Raw genomic sequence first — 23,710 nt, forward strand, 5'->3', positions numbered from 1 at the left:
AATATCATAAAGCCGAATATACATATAAACAATAGTGGGCAACACTTTTTATTATTTACATCAGATTAACATAAATTAATTTAATTAAAAACAGCAATGCGGTTAAGGGCATTTGGTTAACTAGGAACTAATACATCTTGCAATAATTTTGGTGTTGGTGAAAGTGGTACTATAGTTTTAGCCAAATGTTTGTAATCTTGTAGGGGAGGATTATTCATGTGATTTTCGCTGCGATTCACTGATTCATTTTCGAACGGGCAACCATCACTGCCGAGCACTGGCATATGTAGCATCGGACTCCTGGCTCTTGCTGCGGGCTGGGTGACAAGTGCTTTGTGTCAGCACCCCGGTTAGCATGTGGAGCTCTAGCGCCTCGCTCCCCGGCCGATGACAATTTTCTCGGGGCAGGAGATTGGGGATCGGGGCGATCGGCTTACACATTAATTATCACTTTTGTTGCTGGTAACTGCGAGTTCTTTTGCCTCCTATTTCTGCGAAGGATCAGTAGAAAATCCCAGCGCCGACATAAGATGGCAACAGCACTTAGTTCGTTCCCTGAGTCTTTTGTTTCTGTTTCATTTCCCATTTTTTTTATGCAGCTGTACCCTCTGCTGTTTACCCAAGTGATAAATGAGCTGATGAAAGCCCAGCAGGGAGTGGGGAGCACTGATTTATGGTTGCCGGGACTGCTGAATAATCAATAATAATCGATAGCAACACCCACTTGGAGTGGGAGATAAACGAACTGGGCCCCGACACTCGTCGAGAGCTGCCACGTATGAAAATTAAATTATAAAATGCCATGCAAGTTGGGCGGTGGCCAGGAGTATCCTTCTACTCTCAACCCTCCAGTGCCCACACTGCTAAAAAATTGCAAAGTTCCAGACGCAAGTACAGCCAACAAACGAGGGTGGACGTGCGATTTTCCCGGCATTGAATGCAATACAACGGAAGACGCCAAAGAGGGCGGCGACCCTGCTCCCCAACCGCTTCCTGCGGCATCCTCCTCTGCTGCTGCCACGCCCCACCTGTGTTGCACTGGCGTCCAGGATGAACACCCCGCCCCGCCGTCACCTCCCGGATTGCCCCTTCTCCACATGCTTGACCAAAGCAAATAGCCAGCGGGCAAATTTTGTCTTTGCGCGCAAGTGCAGCACGTATCAATTATAGAGGGCTACATGCTAACAACAATAACTACACCAATCTCAGCAGCCACTACAACATATTCGCCATGGACAACGACACTAAAGATTTAGAGGCGGGTAAAGTTTGAGGGAACCCTTGGGGGTTAGGGGGCTAGGGGTGTCCTAGAAATCTCTTTTAATAAAATATAAAACAAGAAAGAACGCTATAGTCGGGTTCCTCGACTATCAGATACCCGTTACTCATGGAAAATTTTAATCGCTTTTTGGCACATCAATAGAAAACAAATAGTAAAATTAAAACAAATCAAATAAATTTACTTTTTTAACGTGTGGGCGTTGCAGTTTTTAGTGGCTTGACAGTATCAAGAAACTGCGTCTATGTCTCTAAAATCTGCATGTCTAATCTTAACATACTAGCTTTTATAGCTCCTGAGATCTCGACGTTTATACAGACGAACAGACGGACGGACATAGCCAGATTAACTCTGTTATTGACTGTGCTCCTGATCAAGAATATATATAATTTATAGGGCCGAAAAATAGTTATCTAAGCAAATTTATGTTAAGTCCTAGTACATTAGATACATACAAACTTGGAGTTTGCAAAGTTGACAGTTGTCTTTTTTTTTTTAATTTGTCCAGTTTCATATCTTTGCGTTTCATTAAATATATCAATACACCAATCAAAATAAATTTAACTAGTTGGTAATGTTGAAAAAATTTAAATGAATATCGTTCTACGGTATTTTTAAGAAAATTTCGCAAAATAGTTTATAATACAGCCTGGCCCACGCAAGAAAAAACCACAAATTTAATCTCATGTGCGACATAGACATTTGACTGCTTCTTCCAATTACCTTGGCTATTCTGAAAAATAGAGAAGGCGCCAATACAGCATCCAGTGCTATTTCAACTCCAATTTCTGGCACAGAGACAAAAATTCGGACCGACTCCAAGTGCCCCTGGAGACACTCAAACCCAGATCCACACCAAGCCAGGCCAGAGAACTAAACCTAATGGGAAAGCAACACAACAACAAAAAATAAAACAGGCCATGCCTTCGTTGCCGTTGCTTTAGCCAGGTTTTGCCGCAGTCCTGCATAAAACATGATTAATTCCTGACCGGGTAATTTATGTAGGCACATAATTCACAGCGGGACACATTTTTCTAGAGAGTTCAGGCCGCGGTCGCCACTTAAATGCACCACTAAAAATAGAACTAGCACACACTCAGCGAGTTCGAGTGTTGATCATATGGTTACTATATGCTAAAAATAAAAGGCCATGGCCAGTCAAACCGCGCTGGGCCAAAACAAAACTCAAACCCAGGCCAAAAACAAGTCTCGCGCCGACAGCAACGTTGCGACGTTTGATTTAAATTGAAGCCAAAGCCGGCGAAAAAGCCTGGTCCGAAGTCAATATCAGAGCCATACGTATGGTCTCTTACCGCGGAGCTGACAATATCATTAAATATTTATGATGCCACGGCTGAGCAAGGCCAGACACTAATCCCTAATTAAATCTGCACAATTCGCTTGCGTACTTAGCTGGAAAAACTGTATAGTTCGTTGCCTAAGTCTTTTGTTATTTCCGAAAATTCGTTCTCTTAATTTATATAGACTTCATCTCTTTAAATTTCCTAGAAATAAGCTTTTTGCTCGATTTCGCATGAAGTAGGAAGCCCTAAGTGAGTCGTAAGTTGTGGGCTACCCTATTGGGGCTACCGGTATTTGCAGCTTGACATGATTACGATGCAACCCACTGCAATACTATTTGTTATCTTTATGCGCTGCCTGCTGTCACTCGAGGCGGACTTCCTTCGCGATATCGATGCAGAATCATGAATAGAGCCTATACATGCGCCAGTGACAAACGATGATGCTTCCGCGCTCATCTTTCCATCGGATCTTTCCCATTCCCCCGCGAAGTGCCAGCCAGAATTGCATAAATTCTGGGCAAGCAGGCTAGGAGGTGCTGGTGGTGAAGGAGCAGGAGGTTCTGTTGCTGCGACCCGCTGGCTTTCATTTCTAATTTCTGCATTTGGTCGATGGCTACCGATCGGCTTGGAGTTGCGATCCCTGGCTGGCGATGTTTTAGTGCATTTTATTGCTTTATTTGAGAGTTTGGCATTGCAACGCTTGTCAATTTTACAACTTTATAGAGGAGAGCTTCTATCCTTTGCATATATATGCATGATTCTCGTCCGATAGCCAGGCCAATCCCCACACCACAAACCCAAAACCAATTCCGTTGCCGATTCTCGATCCCATTCCCGGGTCCATTGGCCATGTCTCTTAATATTTTTGACATATTGGCGGGGCCTTGGCCATAAGTCTGGCCCCGACGAGAGAAGCCTCTTATTGTTGTTTGCTCCTTCCACAGATATTTTCACAAAAAGGAAATGGCAACAACAAAAATAGCAACAACAACAGGAACAATCTCAAAGAAACCCAGCGGACTTGAGTCTGCGTTTAGTGTCTGCGTTGCCTTCTCGCATTTGAATTGCAAATCCTATTATGACTTGTGAAATTATAATTTTTCTAGTTGCCTGGCTGAGGTCCCATGCCCATTCCCGCCCCTGCTCCCAGTCCCGTCCCTCTGCCCCACCTTCGAGGATTGGTAGGTTCAAGTACAGGGCCCCATGTCCATGTCCAGTCATAACCGCAGAAGGTTCAATAGCATGAATTATGCATATGCAGACGGTTTCCTTCTTTTGGTTTTGTTTCGTTTTGGGAAAATCACAAGCAAACGCATCCACATGAACTTAGTTATGATAACGTTGCACATTTCTGACTCCTCCGTCTTCCAAACAAAAAAAGAGACGCTGCTGCTGAATACAGCTCTTCATTTTGGTTTTGGCTAGTAAAAATGAACAGCATCCGCAGAGGGCACTTAAAAAAAATGTAATCAAATTTTAATATTTATCAGTCTGATTAACGAAACTGATATGATAAATGAAGCATTTTTCCAACCAGTTTTTTGAAACTTTGCAATCTAATTAAGCGATTTATCTGAAATACCGAACAACCTTGCATAGATCCTTAACATTATTAAAAATTATTGAAAAAAAAAGTTTTTCAGACTTATTTCTCGAAGTGTCGATCGTATGCTTTATGCGTAGCAGCTGCCGCATACGACTCTGACAACGCCCCCTCTTTTGGGTTGCTACCGCAAAACTCGGACTGCAGCTCTTTTGGCCTTAACTGGGCCCAAAACTTGGTCTGCAGATCCAACTGGATCTGTTTGCTGGTGCTGATGCTGATTCTGGGCTGTTGGACTGCAGCAGGCCTTGCTGACAGAACAAAGAAGTCGTCCATTTGTAATTGTTGTTTCTTATGCTGTTTTGCAGTTTTTTTTTGCAATAAGGGCAGCGCAGACATGGCCAAGGATTACCACTGCAACGCACTTCCCCATGCCGTACCCATACACCCATACTCAAACGCATGCACACAGTCATTCTAAGCCCCAACCCCAGCTCAATCCCGCATCCAAGCCCAGAGCTTTGGCTATACAAACCATCTGTAGACTCGTACTTTTGCTGAGGCAATCCGACTGCGCAGGCCTGCATAGTTTTATGACTTTTGACTTGCCTCCTAAATCGCCCTGGCTAGCCGAAGTTGAATGACCTCAAAGACGACTCCCCTTCATCTTCAAAAGCTTTATATGTATGTATATATAGCGTGTTGAAAACAACATTTCAATGAAATCATCTTCACAAATTTGTGAATGTCACAATTAATTTAAATTAGTTTTTCGATATTTACAGAACTTATAATTTCTTGAAAGCTCAGCTTTGGAGCCGAATGCACAATATGTCGGCCCTAGTTAAATTCAAATGCTCTGGGAAGTTGGTTTCGCTTGGGCATTCCCAGGCAATTATGGATTTCTCCTATTTTAGCCTTGCCGATGACGTGGGCTACTGCAATTTAGCTAGCCAGTTTCCCGCCTCCGTCTCAAATTTGATGTCAGTGAAGAACTGCATTTGAACTTCTCTTAGGCTAAGATCCCTATTAAAGAGTTTGTCTCCAAGTGGTACGACATTACCCCAATGCCAGGGTAAATTCGCTAATAAGCCGCAGACAACAAAAGAATTATGCATTACATAATGACAAACAACCTAACGCAAATGATATCGACCAAGCATGGGCTAAAGTCGAATCAATTTGCTTCAGTCCAGGTCTCGAAAGCTAAACGAAAATGGGACCAGCTCCTTGGAGGCTCTCAAGGCAGGCTGCTCCTCCGTGTTCTCATCATTAACATTGTCCCGGTCAAATACAGGTATGCAGATCAGGCTGAGCCACCAACGAGCCCTGGCCAACAGGCGAAACATGCGTACTTACATACGTCTGTGACTATTTGTTTCACGAATTTGCGGCGCATTTTACTTGGAAAATAAACAAGTGGAGTTAAGTTACGTTTGTAGAGTTTCATATACTCTTCTTATCCGTTGGAATGTTGTAAAGAATATAAATTAATTTACTTGGGAGGGGTACAGTTTCAACCTCTCACTACCAAGTTAAAAATTTGTATATTTTTTTTCCGACATATTAAATGTAACTTGTAAGTTATAAACGACAAACAACACCAGCAATAATATTTTCATCTTGTATCTAACTGAACAAGTTTTCACATATAGCCGATAGATCGAGTGTGACTGCTCTCTAACCAGCAGAGGCATTCTGTCCGTCGGCCCAAACATGGCAAAAGGCATGTCCATCCTTCCTATCGCAACAAGAGCAATTTGTTCTAATGCGCCATGGCAGCGGCAGCTGCTGAAAATGGCGAGACTAAATCTGTGGAAGAAGCTGGAGTGCCTGACTTGCAGTTGCAACGGCCGTGGAGAAGCAGGAGGACATGGAAGTGGCAGTGGGCGGTGGGAGCTGGAGTAACCGAGTTAGCTGAGATTGCAAAAAGGGCAACCAGTGAACACGCAACGGCCAGAACAAATGTAGACATTAAGCTGCTCCCCGGTACTAGCAATTGAGATCGTGGCGGGAGCGGGAACAGAATGGGATGAAAGACTGGCGGAGATTACATCAGCAGCTTCAGGTGATAGACACGCAATGGTTTGTCCGGAGGCAAATCCCAGGCTGGAACTGGCTATCATAAAATCGTAACTATATTTGACACATAAAATTGTACATACATCTAAGCTAATGGCACCCCACCAGTCAATTCCTTTGGGTTGACACTAACGGTCGCGTCAATAAATTTGCCGTGCAAATTCATTAATTGCTTTGGGTGGGTGAAAGTTGGTGGAGCGGAGGAAGTGGCGCGGGCAGGTACCACAAGGCCTGCAGATGCCACCGCTGCTCAGAGCTCAGTTCGCATCCAGTGCGGTATTTGCCATAAAAAATATTGGCCACCTTAATGTAAGTGGCTTATAAATTTGTGCACAAGCCCAAGCCATTTTTGGGCATCGGGCAGGGACCCATGGGGCACTTGTACCTAACTGTTTATGTGGTTAGATGCCATCCTGGTTGGGTGTGCCTGGGTGTTTCTGTGTGGCTCGATGCTTTTTTAGGCTGCATTCAAATATGGAATGCAGCTTCCAGCAGGACATGGCTTAAAATCCCATAGATAGGCTAATCTAAGGTCAAAACCACGGCTGCCAGATGAATAAAATTGATTGATTTAAGTGTATTCATATCCTTATTACTATTGCTATTAGATGCGACGAAAATAAATTGTTAAAACAAACTTAAAACGCTTATTAATGGGCCAAAAATATAGGTACTAGGAACAGAAAGTAATAGTCGAGGTCTTCGACTATCAGATATCCCTTACTCAGATAGTAGGAGAATGCAGTGATGCATATGCAAGTTCAAAAGTTGATTGAAACAACATGTCCGGCCTAAAAAGCTTTGTTATTTGTAAACGGTGGAGTCAACGCCGCCAAAATTTTGCAATATGCATATAGAAATTAGCAATTGACATAACATTTTAAAAATTTTAAATATTAAATTATTAGTAAAACTTGCCTTTTCAACTGTAAAAGAAAAAAATATAACTAAGGAACTTCTAAAATAAGAAAACTTAATACAAGTTGCAAATAGTTTTATGTTTTCAGTTTTTGAAAGATCGAAAAACTAATTTCCAGTATTTGGTATTGGTATTGTAATCACAAACAATATTTATTATTCATTTCATTACTTTACTTGCGTATTTTGATTTGCATTTCAGTTGTATACTTCAGATTTTGCACTTTTTACACACTACGCATTCGAGTTATTCAAATAAAACAAAGGTTGGAAAAGACAAATGGCAACTAAATGCATTAAGCTTATTCGTTTTATAAGCATGGCCACAAAGAGTTGTATTGTACTTGTGCTGTTATAGATTCACTTCGGGACAATCTGTTTCTCTGGCAAGACTAAGAATACAACATTTTTGAGGTTTCAATCGTGTTAAACTTATTATTATATAAATTATTGCATCGAAATTTGTTCTTAAACTAATTTTCTTTGTATAGGAAAATAATTATGACTGATAAATGACAAATTTTTCAAATTATACTTTTTGGTAGCAGCAAAATTGGGGTTAAGGATAGTAATTCATAAAAATGATCTCTACTACAAAGTATACATCTTTGGGATAAATTATTTGGTTGGGTTTCGTAAACAACTTTGGGTTACCAAACACTAATCTAAATGGCAAGAACTATTTCTACAAATCCTTCTTCTATGGCACACTCTCATTTGGCGTTGGCTAGCAACTCCTGGATTCTACTTCTGCTTCATATACATGGCGGCAATTTTCTCAAGAATTGTGTCGATAGATAACAATTCGTCGCTGAATTTCTGCATTGTGGGGGCTGGCACAATCCACTTAAGAAATTCCTCCACATTTAGCCGGAGTCTGGCCAATGGTGTCATCGTGGCGTCGTCATGGGATTGTCGCTGAGCCAGCTTTAACGATGCAATGATAACGTTATCGATCAGACGCTTCTCGTAACCCAATTGGCGCAGTTTCTGAGCGGAGCTAATTTTTTTCAGTACCACTGCCATGTTGAATCTTAAGACAGAGAGGATTTGCGCATCTTCAGACTGACTGCCACTAGATTGGTCTCCGCCAACTGGACACTTATCGCATTGCTCAACATGCGACTGAAGTTCCACCTTGATCTTAAAGAACTCGTTGCAGCCTTCGCACATGTAGGGCTTTTGCTGTTTGTGTATCTTCTTCATGTGGTTCTTAAGGTGTGCCAGCTGAGAGAAGGCTACTTCGTCCTCGCACAGCTGGCAGCGAAAGGGTTTTTCTCCCGTGTGCTTTCGAATGTGCAGTTTTAAAACGCTTGAATGGGCAAAGGTCTGGTGGCAGATCTGATGGGAGTTGAAATATAAGTTAGGGCTACATGCTAGCTAAGACCCTTTCAACTTACCCTACATTGGTATGGGCGCTCTCCTGTATGCATCCGCATGTGGACATTGTACTGGCTCTTCTGAGTGAAATATGTGTTGCACACCTCGCACACGTGTGTTTTAACAGCGGCGTGCCTTTGCATGTGAGTAGCCAGATCCTCGTCCGGCTCGATCATCTTGTGGCATATCTCGCACTCAAATTGCGTCAGCTTGTGGTGCTCCTGGTTTATGTGGGCTCGCAAGGCCAGCTCATTAGCGAATTGGCTTTCACAGATGCTGCACCGGTGTTCCATGCCCTGTTCGTGTCGCTCCATGTGCACCCGCAAATTGGCGTTGGTTGAAAAGCTGGCCGAACACTTTGTGCAATTGAACTGCTGGATACTCGTCTTGTGGTGAGAAACCATGTGCTGTTGAAGCTGCAATATAGATAATAATATATATTAGTAACACCTACGGTTACTAAAACTAATAAAACAAAAGCCAAAATTTTATAAACATATAAGTTTAAGCTTATCATAAATAAAGAAATACTTTTTTGGGGTATAAGAAAAGTATATAATTAATCGTTAAATCGGAATTTAAAATTGAAAGGCGTATTACTCACCTGACCTCCTCGTGCGAATTTTTTGTCACAGAGGGCGCAAGGATAGGGCTTCTCCCCAGAGTGGAGGCGCATGTGGAGTCGCAGGCGTTCCTTTAGTGCGAATGATTTTGGGCACTGGGAACAGACGAACTGCTTCCGATGCTCGTGGGCGGTGGTAATATGGTTCTTCAGATTGACCGCCTGGCGGTAGCTTTTGCCACAATCCTTGCACTTGTGCGGTCGTTCGTCCGAGTGGATAAGCATATGGCGCTGCAGATCCGTCTTGCCGCCGAACTCCTTTGAGCATTGGCTGCAGACATGGTGCTTGCGTTTCACCGGTTCGACCTTTCGGGCAGACTTTTTCAGCTGCGGCTGCACGTAGTCGTTATCCCTTGAGTCCTGCTCTCCGCCGTCGTCCTCTTCCTCCTCCACACATGCGTCCCGCAGACTTGCTAAGCTGCTCTTCCTCCTCTTGATCGAAAGTGTGTGGCCTGGTGAGGATTCCCTCGCCGCCGGCGGCGAGGACAACGATATGCCGCTGTCTGTGAGCAGAGAGACCGCATCCTCCTTGGACACACTGCGACGGCTACGTACCATTTGTTTGCTTTTATTATTTCGATTCGTAACTAAATGTGTGGGGACCGCTTCCTGGGAAACACCGGCACCACCTGTTTGGCTTTACTTCTAATGTTAATTTTCTACGTATGTAATTAGGGATTCGTATTTTTCGGTTCAATTTGCTACTTCTAGGATAGTTCCCATACACCATTGGTTTGGATTAGTTTAGATGAGCTGCAAAAAAGTTAAGAACCGTTTTAATTCTCCATTCACCGTGCGCCACGTTCCGAAGCAGAGGGAGAATCAAAAACACAGACAAAAATAGTAACCGTATGTGAGGCCGAAACAGAAACAAGAAGAGAAACAGCAACGGAACAGAACCTCCAGCTGTGTCAACAGTGATAAGACCTATGCACAGGAAAAATATTACCAAAATTGAGAGATTTGCATATTTAGGTGCTTGGAAGTGCACTTTTTTATATGATTACTGCAATAGTTCTTACTATTTTGGCAGTGTTGTCAGAAGCTGTTCGGAGTTATACCCAATGCTTAATGAATTATTAGCAATACATTAACTATCCAATTTGAAAATAGCCGTGTATGTTCTGAACAATAAAAATATTCGTTTCTTTTTAAAAATGTAGTTATCAATGGCATGTTGTGCACAGTTTTTCGCGGTGTAGAGAGATAGGAGCTCCATAGTCTAGAAGTGGATCGCATTATCATTTGGCATTTCCAGCGAACGTAAGCTTCCACAAAAAAATCCCAGTTTGTTGCCTTAATCTTTTGTTTGGGAGAGAGCGAGATGGATGAAACCGCCTGATAAGATCTCGAGGAAGGCAACAACTGATAAGCAATCCAACACACTCACTAAAATCACAATATAGCCATAGAAGATATCGAGATAAAGCTGTACAACCAGACCGTTTTCGATCCCGCAGTGTCTGTTCTCCGAGGCAGCGGAGTTTCCAATGAAAAGCGAGCACAAAGAAAATGCAACTGGAAGAGAGCGACGACGATGACCCTGGACTGCGACGAACATCTGGCAAACAGATTGGGAACCCTCCGCTTCCAAAACCAGTGCCGATCCCGGCCCGACCAACCCCCTGCCCATGCGGAGGGTTAATGGTTCATTAGAGCCGCACCCGCAGAAGCTGAAAACTAACTCACTTTAACTGCACAACGGCCCTCGACCAAACTGTTGAAAAAGCGAATTAAAGCTAGAATCCGGAGCCGGGAATCGAAACTGAAAGAGAACGGGGCAAAAAGCACGAACGACAGCGAAAATCACACACAAAAAGCGAAAATAAAGAAGTGAATACATAACAGCAGTTTTGTAATGCTAAATAGGCAGGGTTATGGGGGATGGGTAGGGGTTAAGCGAGGGGGAGGGGGAGGAGCCGTTGAAGTCTTTCGTATTTGGGGCACAAAACTCGACGGCTCCAAAGTTTTCGCGGTCATGCAACCGATTGTTAGTAATTGTTAATAATGCACCAGCACCACAACAGTCATAAACGTAAATCAGACCATTCTACACATATGCTACACATTTGGCCCAGGGGTTAAACATTTAACACCAACACCAAAGCGCCATTAGGCGCGGACTTACCCTCGCAATAAGCGGGAGTTGCTAAGCTAAGAGCCTTCGATCCGCAGGAACACATCGTCACACCTAATGGGACACACCTTGACTTTTTATACATTCCGCGTCCGACTAGGAGTTCGCTTCTTTTTTGTTTATAAATTCGACGCCCCGAGTTGTGTGTACATACTTTTTGCAATCCGCTAGCTGGCAGTCCGACTAACTTTTCAAGGTGTATCCATCGTGCTGCCTGCGGCTTAGCCTGAGGACTATGAAGGTTTGCCTACTCAAAGCCAATAACAATTTGCAATCTAGCAAAATAAATAACAGTTTTCGGTGGTTTTTCGATGTTGTTCTTAATCTTAGTGATGTGCACTCACCGATTTACGGTCACACAGGGACTATATCTGCACGTCTACAGATGGGAGCGTGATGCAAATCCACTTTTCAGAAAAATAAAATTGTGCAAGTTTTATAACATACAATAACGTGTTGGTTATAAATTAGAAACCCAGTTTATCTACAAGAAAAATTAAAAATCACCTTAAATGATGTCTTGCAATATTTGTGGAAATTTTAATAACAGCCAAGGGAAACATAGTGTACTGAACGTGACTGCTTCTGCACACTGAAATCACAGACTGCTGAACGCGACCACTTTGCACACTGAAACCGCAGTCGTATGGCAACGCCCGAAGCCGCCAGAAAGGTCTGGCATCGCTGCTTCTTAAACACGCGCAAGCAAAATATTAAAGAAATGGAAATTAGTAGCTAACAATAGTTTAAATATTATATTATTGTGCTGAAATAAACCCCTATCATAAAAAACCGCGCCACTACCTCTGCCTGAAGGATTTAATATATATAAACGCCAATCAACAAACGCCTGACTCTAGGTAAAGCGTGCGTTTCTGGCGCTCCGCTGATCTGACTTCAAAGCACTCAATTACTTATCAAATTTCCAGCTAACATGGCTGGAGTACTCTTTGAGGACATCTTCAACGTGAAGGACATGGATCCGGAGGGCAAGAAGTTCGACCGTGTGTCCCGCCTGCACTGCGAATCCGAGTCTTTTAAGATGGACCTTATCCTGGACATCAACTCGTGGCTGTACCCCATGGAGCTGGGTGACAAGTTCCGCCTGGTACTGGCCACCACGCTGCGCGAAGATGGTTGCCCGGACAGCGGAGAGTACAATCCAATGGAGCACGAAGGCACGCGGGCGGACAGCTTTGAGTACGTGATGTACGGCAAAATCTACAGGATCGAGGGTGACGAGGCACACAACGAGGCCTCCCGTCTCTCCGCTTACGTGTCCTTTGGCGGCCTGCTGATGCGACTTCAGGGTGACGCCAACAATCTTCACGGCTTCGAGGTGGACCAGCACATGTACCTGCTGATGAAGCGGCTGGCCTTCTAATTTTTCTACCTACTTATTTTCGTTCGCAAATTAGACATAAACAACAAACTTTATTTACAGTGCATTCATAACATTGGTTGGAGTGCTGAAAGATGTAGTCTATTGCCTGGATGGGCGTCTCGAAGGCGCATTTACAATCAGTCGTGAAGGCCGTGGGCGGAAAGGAATGCGGCGATCTACGAAGGGCAATGCCTGTGGAGTCAATGGGAACACTGGAGTAGGACTAATAGCATTCACAATCTTGGCCGAATTGGGTAGAGCATGAGCCGTAAGCTTAGCAGGCCGACGCTGCGGGCGGAAGGCAGCCAGGCGGTTCAATAGCGGAAGAACATATTGAGCCTGGGGTGGCAGCGGCAAACTTGCCAAATTAATTATAGATGCGCTTTTTGGTAAGGGGTTGGAGCTGACGTCGTTGGCTGGCTGGTCTGGAGGTCCGTAGGTCTGATCGGGCGGTCCATAAACTTGATCCGGTGGGCCGTAGCCCTCAGCTGGCGCTTCCACTACTGTTGGCGGCCCGTATGTTTCAGCTGGAGGACCATATGTCTCCTCTGGTTCTAGAAATATAACCGCCTCCTCCGTTGGCAGGACGAATGGCGGATTGGGGACCAGGCCTGCTGGTGGATATGGAGCTTGTTCCTGTCTTTGCAGAAACATACCCGCCGCGGGTCCTGGGAACCTCAGATGACTGCCTTCAATTCCATTCAGGCACAGAATGAAACAAAGCGCACAAAAGGCCAGCGAAATAGTTGGATACCCGGGCATCGTGGTGTGCTGACATGAACTGTTGCATGGGGCGGCTAAGTGACGCCTATAAATACCCACTGGGGATGCCCTTGGGGACTGCTCAATCCAAACACCTAAAGAAACCTCGAGGCCAATGACTTATATGGCAGGTCCAACGATACGTGCCCATCGCGGTGGCTAGTTTGAAAATACTAGTATATTGTTTATACACAAAAACAAGAAATAAATAAATATACAAATACAATCATCTTTAAATTAAGTGCAATACTTTCTAATTAGTTTTGTTATGGATTTATTTTTAAATTGAATTTTGTAAGTAATAATATGTGAATACATTTTTCGGTGTACGGTGCCCGAATGATGTCACAAGAATAGATCTAACATCTAATTTTTTGATGCAGTGATTATTAAGTGATTGATAAAGTCTGATGCAGTAAAGTCTTACGCCAAAGTTGTTAAGCCTACCTACTGCGACGCAGGATTAGACGCTGAGAAACGGGCTTCTGAGAACGCCGTCCTTGAGGAAATCGTTGGTAGAGGCGTGCGGGCTGAACGGGCTGAGGCTGGTCAAGACTGCTGGCTACAACAATCACAGTGCCATCCTCAGCAACTTCCAACTGTGGTTCATCCTCCTCGGCGTCCTCATCAGCGGGCTGCAGCCTGGCACCGTCCACCGATGGTTCGTCAGTTTCTGGAATATCATCAGTCTCGATGGGATTCTCTGGCTGCGATTCAGCCTCGGGAGCAATAACCGGCACGGAGTCGGCCTCTGGAAGTCCGTAAGTGTTATCTGGTGGCCCATATGTGTTGTCTGGAGGTCCATAAGTGTTATCAGGCGGCAGATAAGAGTTCTCCGGCTTGATTGTCGAACTTGGCAAATCGAAGGGGACACTCGGAGTGATGCCGGCCTCCGGATATCCCGTGGGCAAAGGACTGGGTATGTCCTCCACCTGGCGAACCGGAAATCTCCGGCGGATTGGTTCCGCGGAACTCAGTGCCAACAGGCTCAGGACAAGAATAGCTAGTGGTGCGTCAATCGGTTTACTCATTTTCGCGGTTGAAGGGCTTCTGTTCTGACTTCTCAATCCAAGTCGACTTATTTATAGCCCGAAGCTACCAGATCGGGTTCTAGTATAATTTATGCTCGTTGTTTTCAGTTTTAGGCTCTTATTCCCAGTTAAACTTTGATTATGTGGCGATCGGCGACGATGTAGCTTCAGCTTAATACCAGATACGTGACCCTTTTTCGAAATTCATTGCCCAATGCTATGATTTGGAATACGCGTCCGTTTCCCCTCCCTGGAATCATTTATTACCCCTTAGCGCGGGCTTTGGCGTGGCTGTGAACATTTGAGCTTGTTTGGTTTTGGGTTCTTGGCAGTTCATAATTTTATTTGATAAACTTTATATTCATGCAAAACAAATTAGGCTGTAAACAAATCCATCAAAGACGCACTTTTAAAGACACGTCCCATTTAGACAGTTTTTATTGGGGTCAATGAAAATCGAATATAAAAATAAAATAATGGGTTTTTATTAGTTTAGCTTATGGAACAATATACTTTTTTATTTATTCAATCATATTAAAATATATGAAAATTAAATCCTATTTTTAGTTTTTAACGGGGTCAATGAAAATGGAATTAAAAAATGTTATGATTTCTTTAGCTTTTGGATTAACCATTCTGTTCAAATAACACTAACCTACTTTTACTTTTCTGATTTTTATACCCGTTACTCGTAGAGTAAAAGGGTATACCAGATTCGTTGAAAAGTATGTAACAGGCAGAAGGAAGCGTTTCCGACCATATAAAGTACATATATATATTCTTGATCAGGATCAATAGCCGAGTCGATCTGGCCATGTCCGTCTGTCCGTCCGTCTGTCCGTCTGTCTGTCCGTCTGTCTGTCCGTCCGTATGAACGTCGAGACTAAGCATACAGACTCCAGTGACATAGACGCAGCGCATGTTTGTCGTGTTGCCACGCCCACTCTAACGCCCACAAACCGCCCAAAACTGCCACGCCCACACTTTTAAAAAATGTTTTAATATTTTTTCATTTTTGTATTAGTCTTGTAAATTTCTATCGATTTGCCAAAAAACGTTTTGCCACGCCCACTCTAACGCCCACAAACCGCCAAAAACTGTCAGTGCTGAAGACTCTCCTTCGCACTTCCACTAGCTGAGTAACGGGTATCAGATAGTCGGGGAACTCGACTATACCGTTCTCTCTTGTTGATAATTAAATTACTTAGTACATGCATATGATAAATAAGTACTATTGATGGGCCAAAGTGAGAGGTAAGATACGCACTTAATGTTTGCATAAGCTAAAGGGCTTTATGGTCGCCCCGCATTGGAATCACTTGGACTCACTATACATTCTGCGTGCGACTAGGAGTTCTTCTTTGTTTATAATTTTAACGCCTCCGAAATGACCAACAATTTATATATTCAAAGCTTTGGGTAACCAAACTGCTACGTAAGATATTCATTTAATGTTTGTTATGGCAGGTCACTTTTGTTGGAAACCCAAAGGTATATTATAGCTTACTCATTACGTTACAGAATTCCTATATTAAACTGGGAAATGAAGATATTGTTGTTGAACATTATCTTATTTGTTTTGACTAAATTAGCTATGCAAAGGGTACCTGTTAGTTGAGACACTCGACTCCCTTTTGTCTTTAAATAATAAAGTTTCGGCAATGAGCGATCCTGGTCAAAATAGCTTAATGGAATAGCAAATGTGTTCATATATCTGTTAGCCTAATCAAATAAATGAATATAGTTTTGCGTCACTAAAAGACCAGACTAATAACTTTTGTAATAGACCAGTTGTAAAAAAAAGTTTGGGTTAACTTATATATTTAGCCAATTATTAACTTATTTAAATGAAAATATTCAACAACAATTTATTTAGCAACAAAGTATTCAATGCGTATCCTATGGTATCGATACCATTTAATTTGTAGCAAATTGGGGTTGGCCCATTTTAGATTGTGTACACCAGCACTGATCCAGAGCGGATGGCCTGAGCGGATCGAAGCTTCTCCGAGGTCGGACGACGACTGCGAAGGCGTTCGTTACGCGGCTGGATCAAGCCGGCGGGTACAGGATCCGCAACAGGGGCCTGGTCAATTGGGCCATCAGCTGGAGGTCCATAGGTGTTTTGGGGCTCGGCAGGAGGTCCATAGGTATTATCCGGAGGTCCGTAGGTGTTGTCGGGCTGAGCTGGTGGTCCGTAGGTTAGATCAGGCTGCGCTTCGGTTTCCGTGGGCAGGTCGAAGGGCACCTCCGGTGTAACTCCTGATGGCGGATAAGGGGCCGAGGCTGGAGTGGGTACAATATCCGCGGTAGGGTCGGCCGGAGCAGCCTGATCCTCTGGAGCCTGCTCCTGACGGGCAAACTGCAGGCGTGATGATCGGCCGCGGAACCTAGTAGGCTCCGCAACAGAAACGGCAGACATGGCTGCGATCAGGAGCAGGGAGCAGAGGAACTTGTGAGCCATGTTGAGTTGCTGCTGAGTTGGCTTAGAATGTTGTCAATAGCTGGAAGTGGGGCGCCTTTTATACAAACTGAAGTTTTCGGCCACTTTTATTTGGCACACCGAGGGACACCCTTTCGATGACCTATGGACGTGACAATATTTAGTCAAGGGCCCATGTCTAAGCCATAACCATTGGTCGTTAATTATAACCCGCGGGCATTTAATTTTTTCATATTACGTGGCTTCACTGACTATGAGCTTTGGGTTGGAACTTGAAGTCGAAGTAGTAACGAAAGAATAGGAGAGCTAACTAAAATATATCGGTTTTTTCATAAATAGACATGCGTAGTTCTAAAATTTTATAAATAGGTTGAAGATATTTCATTTAAAATTTTTGTCCATACCAAATCAACATTGCAAGAAATAATAACAATTTATCGCACTTTAGCTGAGCTACTGAGTTTCGTGCACATCCTACTTCCCATTTTAATGTGCTGAGAATAACACTAAGTATATAGCCTAGGCTTCACGTGGACTACTAGGGCTATAGATCTGCCAGCACTTGAAATTCCACTCCACTGTGCGGCGCCTGCTTGACATACGCATTCGCATTGATGGATGTCAAATCGCGGCGCTCTGCTTAAAATGCACGGCGTTGTTGGCTGGGCTAGAATCGTTGTCCAGTGAGCACCGATCAGCAGGGCCACCGCTGCGGCATTTGGAGGTATAAAAGTTAAAGCTCTATATACGACAGCCAACACAGCTCCACTGCAAGTTCCCCGATCATGGCACGTTATCAGTTCATCAGTTCGCTCCTTCTCCTGCTGGCCATCTGCGCCGTAAATTGTGCGGCACAGGCGCCACTTCGGCGGGCTCTGCGTCTGCGTCCGGTGACGTTCGCCCGGCAGGAGGTGGCTCCCACGCCCTATCCTTCGGCTGCTGAGCTGAAACCTGCCGCCGAACAGCCCGCACTGACCTACGGACCTCCCGAGGATGTGGATTCAGATGCCTTGCCGTCGGAGCAGGAGCTACCAGTGGACACTTTCGAGCCTAGCCCAGAAAACGAGGAGGTGGACACCGAGGAGAGCTCACTCGAGGCCACCACACCCTCCTCCGCTCCGGCCCGCCTACGCAGCCGCCAGAGACTGGCCAAGTTGCAGCTGTCCAAGCCCAAGCGTCTCCGCCAACGCATAGCTCGCCTGGAGGAGCTACCCGTAGATGAAGCAGTGGCTCCGGTGGTTCCAGTTGCTCAGGCGCCAGTATTGACCACGCCCCAGTTTTACTACGTGGGTGCCCAGCAACCGTATTACCTGGCAGCCTACAACGCTGCACCCCAGCAAGTGGGCTGGTAGTAACCCTTCACTTGTTCATCACTTAATTTGTTCGGTTTCCATTTAATTTTGCTGTTAAAAATATATTTTTGAAAATATGTATAACAAGAGAGAACGCTATAGTCGAGTTCCCCGACTATCTGATACCCGTTACTCAGCTAGTGGAAGTGCGAAGGAGAGTCTTTAGCACTGACAGTTTTTGGCGGCTTGTAGGCGTTAGAGTGGGCGTGGCAAAAAGTTGTTTTGCCAAATCGATAAAAATTAACAAGGGTAACACAAAAATTAAAAAATATGAAAAGATTTTTCAAAAGTGTGGGCGTGGCAAGTTTGGGCGGTTTGTGGGCGCTTTATACTATATTTGGTCAAAAACGCTTCCTTCTGCCTGTTAAATACTTTTCAACGAATCTAGTATACCCTTTTACTCTACGAGTAACGGGTATCAAAATGGAGTGTCTGCTTGTTTTGCTTACGTTTTAAGTAATCTTAGAACTTTAAGTGTAATGCTGCACTTTACACAACGCTCAAAGATCTTTATTCTCAAATAAATTATTGCAAGTCATTCGCCTTTAAGAATGACTCATAATAGACCTATTCTGAACGAGCTTCTGTTCAGAATGCTTAGCATATCCCCTTGACATGTGAGTTGCCATGGAAGCGTTTAAAGGGTTCCTTGTTCCCATCGCATACGTTTAGCGGAATTTAATGGTCTTTTGTGAAAGGTTTCCCATTTACAATGCATATTTAATGCATTGTTTTATTCTAGTGGCTGGCTCACGAGTGTAATGGCTTGCGAAGCTATTTTTGTACCAGTTACTTGTAGAGTAAAAGGGTATACTAGATTCGTTGAAAAGTACGTAACAGGCAGAATGAAGCCTTTCCGATCATATAAAGTATATATATTCTTGATTAGTATCAATAGTCGAGTTGATCTGGCCCTGTCCCTCTGTCCCTCTGTCCGACTGTCTGTTCGTCCGTTTGAGATCTCAGGAACTGTAAAAGCTAGAAAGTTGAGATTAAGTATGCAGATTTCAGTCCAGCCACTCCCAACTTAACGCCCACAAATAGCCCAAAATGGCCACACCCACACTTTTGAAAAATGTTTTGCTTTTTTTTTCATTTTTGTTATATATAATTTAATTTGGATTTAGAAACTTTTAGAACATTTTTCATTTTATTATTTCTTTCCCCAATTTCTACCAATATTCCAGAAAATGTTGAAATTTCTCATTCACAGTTTTACTAGGCGAGTAACGGGTATCTGATAGTGGACTATATAAAATTCAAAGTTTTGTTTGAGTCACTGTGGATGACGGTCCACGTAGTGACGAATCGCACCAGGAAAATATGTGGATAAGAAGAAAAAATAACCATCAACATAAAAAAGTTCTGTTACAACTGTCTTGTGTAATAAGTCATTAAATTCAGGGGTTCAAACTATGAAAAAAGTATTTTTCAAAGAGTCAAAAAACCAATGATACTTATATATTCACTTTTTTTTTAATTATTAATTTTTGATAATATATAATATAAATTTAGTTTTTAGAACTAAAAAAAATATTCCTTTCGAGCTCAGCAATGCGTACAACTTTTAACTATTTAACTACTGTTATAGTATCCGAACACCTAAAACTGAAAAATAACAAGAGAGAACGCTATAGTCGAGTTCCGCGACCATCTGATACCCGTTACTCAGCTAGTGGAAGTGCGAAGGCGAGTCTTCAACACTGACAGTTTTTTTCGGTTTGAGGGCGTTAGAGTGGGCGTGGCAAAAAGCTTTTTGGCAAATCGATAGAAATTTACAAGACTAATACAAAAATGAAAAAATATCAAAACATTTTCCAAAAGTGTGGGCGTGGCAGTTTTGGGCGGTTTGTGGGCGTTAGAGTGGGCGTGGCAAAAAGTTTTTTTGCAAATCGATAGAAATTTACAAGACTAATACAAAAATGAAAAAATATCAAAACATTTTTCAAAAGTGTGGGCGTGGCAGTTTTATGCGGTTTGTGGGCGTTAGAGTGGGCGTGGCAACATGAATCAACAAACTTGCGCTGCGTCTATGTCTCTGGAGTCCGTATGTTTAATCTCAACTTTCTAGCTTTTGTAGTTCCTGAGATTTCGACGTTCATACGGACAGACGGACAGATCGACTCGGCTATTGATACTGTTGAAGAATATATATACTTTATATGGTCGGAAACGCTTCCTTCTGCCTGTTACATACTTTTCAACGAATCTAGTATACCCTTTTACTCTACGAGTAACGGGTATAAAAATATTTATAATTTGGCACATTTTTTGCCTCTTTTGTTTTGTTACATTCTCAAATTTCTGTAATATAACCTGGTCTTAGTTTGTCCTGTAACTGTTTCCTAAATATATATTTCAACCTATGAATTATAAATCGAGACAGTTAAAAGACGCTTCAGGGTTATCATCACGACTTTTGTTAATCACCTTCAAAGTATTCAACAAATAATTGTATTGCCCGGACATGCCATCAATCTCATCAGCTTTGAGTTGATTCCATTATCGCCACCTATAAAAACGCATTTTTTCTTTATATAAAATAAATAAGTAATTCTATATGTAAATTCGCACATAATTGAGTAAAACGGAAACTTTAAAAATCTCATTGTTGTTATTAAATTAGATTGTTAGCCGCGGAAGAAAGATCCCCGCGTTTCCAAAGCGCCCACATTAGGTCTCGAGCTGTTCCGATGAGCCTCGATTGCCTGGAAGTTAATGAACCAAAAGGGCTGCTGTTCCACGGGCAGCTGACTCAAGTGGTTGACCCACTCTTGATCACCATGGGCATCGATGGGCAGCTGGCTAAAAACAGGGGTTACGGAGGTTGCGGGACTTCCGGCTGTGGAACTAGTGGACTGTGTTGTGGATTGTGGGTTGTCCTCTGCTCCAAATCGGTTGGCCACAGTGGGAACAGCCTCCGGAGCAGACCCACTTATTGGCAGTACTAGGGGAACTCCAACGGGCGGCCTCTGGGAGGCTCCAAAGGGTAGATTGATTAGAGCTGGCTTCTGCGAACTGGGTTCCTCTCCAAATCTCGTTGCTATGTCCACTCCGGTGATATTCTCAACGGCTGTGTTTTGGGTTGCGTGGTACTTGTCCTTCTGACTTAGTCCACCTGGTGGCCTCAATCCCGCAAAGGCGGGCCGTTGGGCTCTTATAATTTCCAAGAGAGTCATGGTGATGATAGCCACGGCAAACATTCGTTTCAACATTGTTATAATGAAAATTTCACTTTTTGTATGAGTTTCTCCGGTAGCTTCACGTGAAGTAATCTGGCCTGATCTTCTCCGACAACTGAGTACAGGCGACTTGAAAGATCATTTAAATAAGCTTCGATTCTCTGCTCGAGAGCAGCTTTTCTTCAAATCAAACAAGTTGCACAGAAAGAAAAGTGTATAAGACATCGTCATTAAATGTGTTGAAAAGTATGTAAGCTAAATATGAATTTCATTTTTTTATGCATTAAATAATTTTTTTATAATTATAGTAGTAATAGTATAATAGTTTTAATAAAACGTTCTTATTTGATATTGCATCGTTTTGTTTCGGTGTATACTACTGTAATGAGTCTTAACGCGACTAATTAAATATTTAATTCCCCGTGGTATACGTAATTCATACTCTCTCTATTTAGATGGGAAAGTTTTAATCGTTGTGTTTCTTAAAGTGTGTGTAGGTTCTTTATTGTCGAAGGGAACAATTTCTTAGCTTCCTTACTTTGTGATGTGTAATGTTATCACCTTAATGGCTAAACATACTCTTACATTGGCCCTTGACAGTCCGTTGAAATTTAAAATTTTTAAATGCAATTAAATGAATCATTTAATTATTAATTATGTGTGTTGGGATTGTTATATTCTTTTGGATAGTTCCTAGAGCACTTTTCTCTTAGATACACATTTGTAATAATAGTTATTAAAATTGTTCCATTTGCGATAATGGTACCATAAATAAAGCATACTCATGTAAAATGGTTATTACAAATAACATCACATACATACATTAGCATTTATTTTTTTTTTTTTCGTCTTGATCCATCTTTACTATTTTCCCACACTGATTACCTAGACTGACCTGAAACGAATTCAAGATTAGAGTATTTATTTTTCACTAGAAGACTGGCTTATTTCTTGTTTTTTTGCGGTCGGGGCAATCCCCAATTCGTCACCAGTTTGCGAAGCGTGCGTTCCCAAACCGGTTCCAGGTCTTCCCCTTCAACCACTCTCCCGATGATCAATAACTTCCTAATTAAGTTGGCAGAAAATTATTTTTTGGACGCGTCTAGCTAAGTTTCTTTCCCGTCTGTGCCGAAGTGATTCACTGGTGGGTCTGCCAGAAAAAAAAGTTCTATCTCGAAACCAGATTTATTTGCATTATATTATAATCGGATGTGTGTTTCCTGTGTATAAGTGCGGGATCAGGTGAAAAAGTGTTCCTGTGTGTGTTTTTGTCGTCATCGTGGCTGGTTGGATCGTCATGGGTTTTTGTTTTGAGTTGACAGCTGGAACTGCAAGCAAAAAATAAAGAACTTTTTAAAGATATTATAGATTTAATCATTCAAAATATATAAATTATCTATACGGAATTGGCTGTGAATTATTTTGTGTGTTGGAGCGTCATAAGTTATTCTTGATGAGTTAAATCCTTACGTGGAATTCCATTTAAAAGCGTCTCAAGGTGGACCGGGCAGCACTCAATTTTGCCGGACGAGCTGCGGCGGAAAGTGGACGACGATAGGCCACAGGCTTGGCTACTCTCCGGTAGTTGGCGGCCCTCCTCGCAGCTACCAAACGGGCCTGTTGCTCCGCCGGAATGTCAGCGGCAGCGGGCAGATCGTTTCCGGTTACGTCCGGTGGGCCGTACACCTCGTCGGGAACGCTGTTAGGCGCAGCATCGGGCGGTCCGTAAACGGCATCCGGAGTGGGTTCGGCGGCCGTGGGAGCAGCAGCCTCGTCAAAGGGCACTTCCGGCTTTAGTTCATCCGCCGAGGGATAGGGCGTGACGGCATCCGGATCAGCTGCGTCGGCGGGAGCCAGCTCTTGGCGAGCGGAGTACCTCGAACGTCCGCGGCTCAGCCGCTGCGAATAGCGCTGCTGCTGGGCTTGGGAAACGGCCAACAAGCTAAGGGCTGCAGCCAAAAGGATAACCTGGAACTTTGCCATGCTAGAGATAGATGGATTGAAGTGTATCTGCGGGAAGGCTGAACCAACGACTGATGACTGGAAGAGCCTACTTGGGCGCTTTTATAGCTAGGACTTGGATGGGCACCTGTTTAATGTGCGACGCGTGGACCCAGCTTGGGCATCCTTTTTTGGACCTATGGTCTGACGTCGGCACTCTACTATGGTCTTGGTACCCACGATCGACGGTGTCTGCGGCGTCTTTATGCGCCCACGACGTGACCAGAAATAGGAAGCAGATGTAGAGGTCCGAGGTTCCGACAGAAATCAGTCCAATGTCTGAGAGTGTC

The 23,710-nt window shown here is 43.4% G+C and overlaps 8 protein-coding genes across 9 annotated transcripts; 2 read left to right on the top strand and 6 right to left on the bottom strand.

Moving 5' to 3' along the window:
- Nucleotides 1–7,290: 7,290 nt before the first annotated feature.
- Nucleotides 7,291–11,599, bottom strand: LOC122615838 (zinc finger protein OZF). 2 transcript variants are annotated; one of them, XM_043790981.1, is made up of 4 exons: nucleotides 11,257–11,599; nucleotides 9,111–9,881; nucleotides 8,527–8,922; nucleotides 7,291–8,467 (listed from the first exon to the last, which is right to left on the bottom strand). In XM_043790981.1, the coding sequence occupies exons 2-4, from the start codon at nucleotides 9,684–9,686 to the stop codon at nucleotides 7,871–7,873; spliced, it is 1,569 nt and encodes a 522-aa protein (XP_043646916.1). In that variant the 5' UTR covers nucleotides 9,687–9,881; nucleotides 11,257–11,599; the 3' UTR covers nucleotides 7,291–7,870. The 2 variants fall into 2 exon arrangements, with proteins under 2 accessions (XP_043646916.1, XP_043646917.1); XM_043790982.1 differs by lacking the exon at nucleotides 11,257–11,599 and having other exon boundaries at nucleotides 9,111–11,159.
- A 319-nt stretch (nucleotides 11,600–11,918) lies between these two features.
- LOC122617159 (DNA-directed RNA polymerases I, II, and III subunit RPABC3) lies at nucleotides 11,919–12,702 on the top strand. The gene is made up of 2 exons (XM_043792886.1): nucleotides 11,919–12,125; nucleotides 12,195–12,702. Exon 2 carries the CDS (start codon nucleotides 12,200–12,202, stop codon nucleotides 12,647–12,649), a length of 450 nt encoding a protein of 149 aa, XP_043648821.1. The 5' UTR covers nucleotides 11,919–12,125; nucleotides 12,195–12,199; the 3' UTR covers nucleotides 12,650–12,702.
- Nucleotides 12,611–13,565, bottom strand: LOC122617158 (proline-rich extensin-like protein EPR1). The gene has a single exon (XM_043792884.1). It carries the CDS (start codon nucleotides 13,409–13,411, stop codon nucleotides 12,749–12,751), a length of 663 nt encoding a protein of 220 aa, XP_043648819.1. The 5' UTR covers nucleotides 13,412–13,565; the 3' UTR covers nucleotides 12,611–12,748.
- Nucleotides 13,566–13,716: 151 nt separating this feature from the next.
- On the bottom strand, nucleotides 13,717–14,519 carry LOC122617594 (receptor-transporting protein 3). The gene has a single exon (XM_043793514.1). It carries the CDS (start codon nucleotides 14,440–14,442, stop codon nucleotides 13,855–13,857), a length of 588 nt encoding a protein of 195 aa, XP_043649449.1. The 5' UTR covers nucleotides 14,443–14,519; the 3' UTR covers nucleotides 13,717–13,854.
- Nucleotides 14,520–16,390: 1,871 nt separating this feature from the next.
- Nucleotides 16,391–16,912, bottom strand: LOC122617595 (mucin-7). The gene has a single exon (XM_043793515.1). The coding sequence runs from the start codon at nucleotides 16,904–16,906 to the stop codon at nucleotides 16,391–16,393; it is 516 nt and encodes a 171-aa protein (XP_043649450.1). The 5' UTR covers nucleotides 16,907–16,912.
- A 758-nt stretch (nucleotides 16,913–17,670) lies between these two features.
- On the top strand, nucleotides 17,671–18,264 carry LOC122617771. The gene has a single exon (XM_043793756.1). The coding sequence runs from the start codon at nucleotides 17,671–17,673 to the stop codon at nucleotides 18,235–18,237; it is 567 nt and encodes a 188-aa protein (XP_043649691.1). The 3' UTR covers nucleotides 18,238–18,264.
- Nucleotides 18,265–20,778: 2,514 nt separating this feature from the next.
- LOC122617500 lies at nucleotides 20,779–21,522 on the bottom strand. The gene has a single exon (XM_043793381.1). It carries the CDS (start codon nucleotides 21,450–21,452, stop codon nucleotides 20,868–20,870), a length of 585 nt encoding a protein of 194 aa, XP_043649316.1. The 5' UTR covers nucleotides 21,453–21,522; the 3' UTR covers nucleotides 20,779–20,867.
- Nucleotides 21,523–22,638: 1,116 nt separating this feature from the next.
- On the bottom strand, nucleotides 22,639–23,426 carry LOC122617925. Its single transcript, XM_043793985.1, has 2 exons — nucleotides 22,890–23,426; nucleotides 22,639–22,747 (listed from the first exon to the last, which is right to left on the bottom strand). The coding sequence occupies exon 1, from the start codon at nucleotides 23,400–23,402 to the stop codon at nucleotides 22,902–22,904; it is 501 nt and encodes a 166-aa protein (XP_043649920.1). The 5' UTR covers nucleotides 23,403–23,426; the 3' UTR covers nucleotides 22,639–22,747; nucleotides 22,890–22,901.
- Between the last annotated feature and the right edge of the window lie 284 nt (nucleotides 23,427–23,710).

The sequence above is a fragment of the Drosophila teissieri genome, chromosome 3L (assembly GCF_016746235.2).
Source record: "Drosophila teissieri strain GT53w chromosome 3L, Prin_Dtei_1.1, whole genome shotgun sequence".
NCBI classification, from domain to species: domain Eukaryota; kingdom Metazoa; phylum Arthropoda; class Insecta; order Diptera; family Drosophilidae; genus Drosophila; species Drosophila teissieri.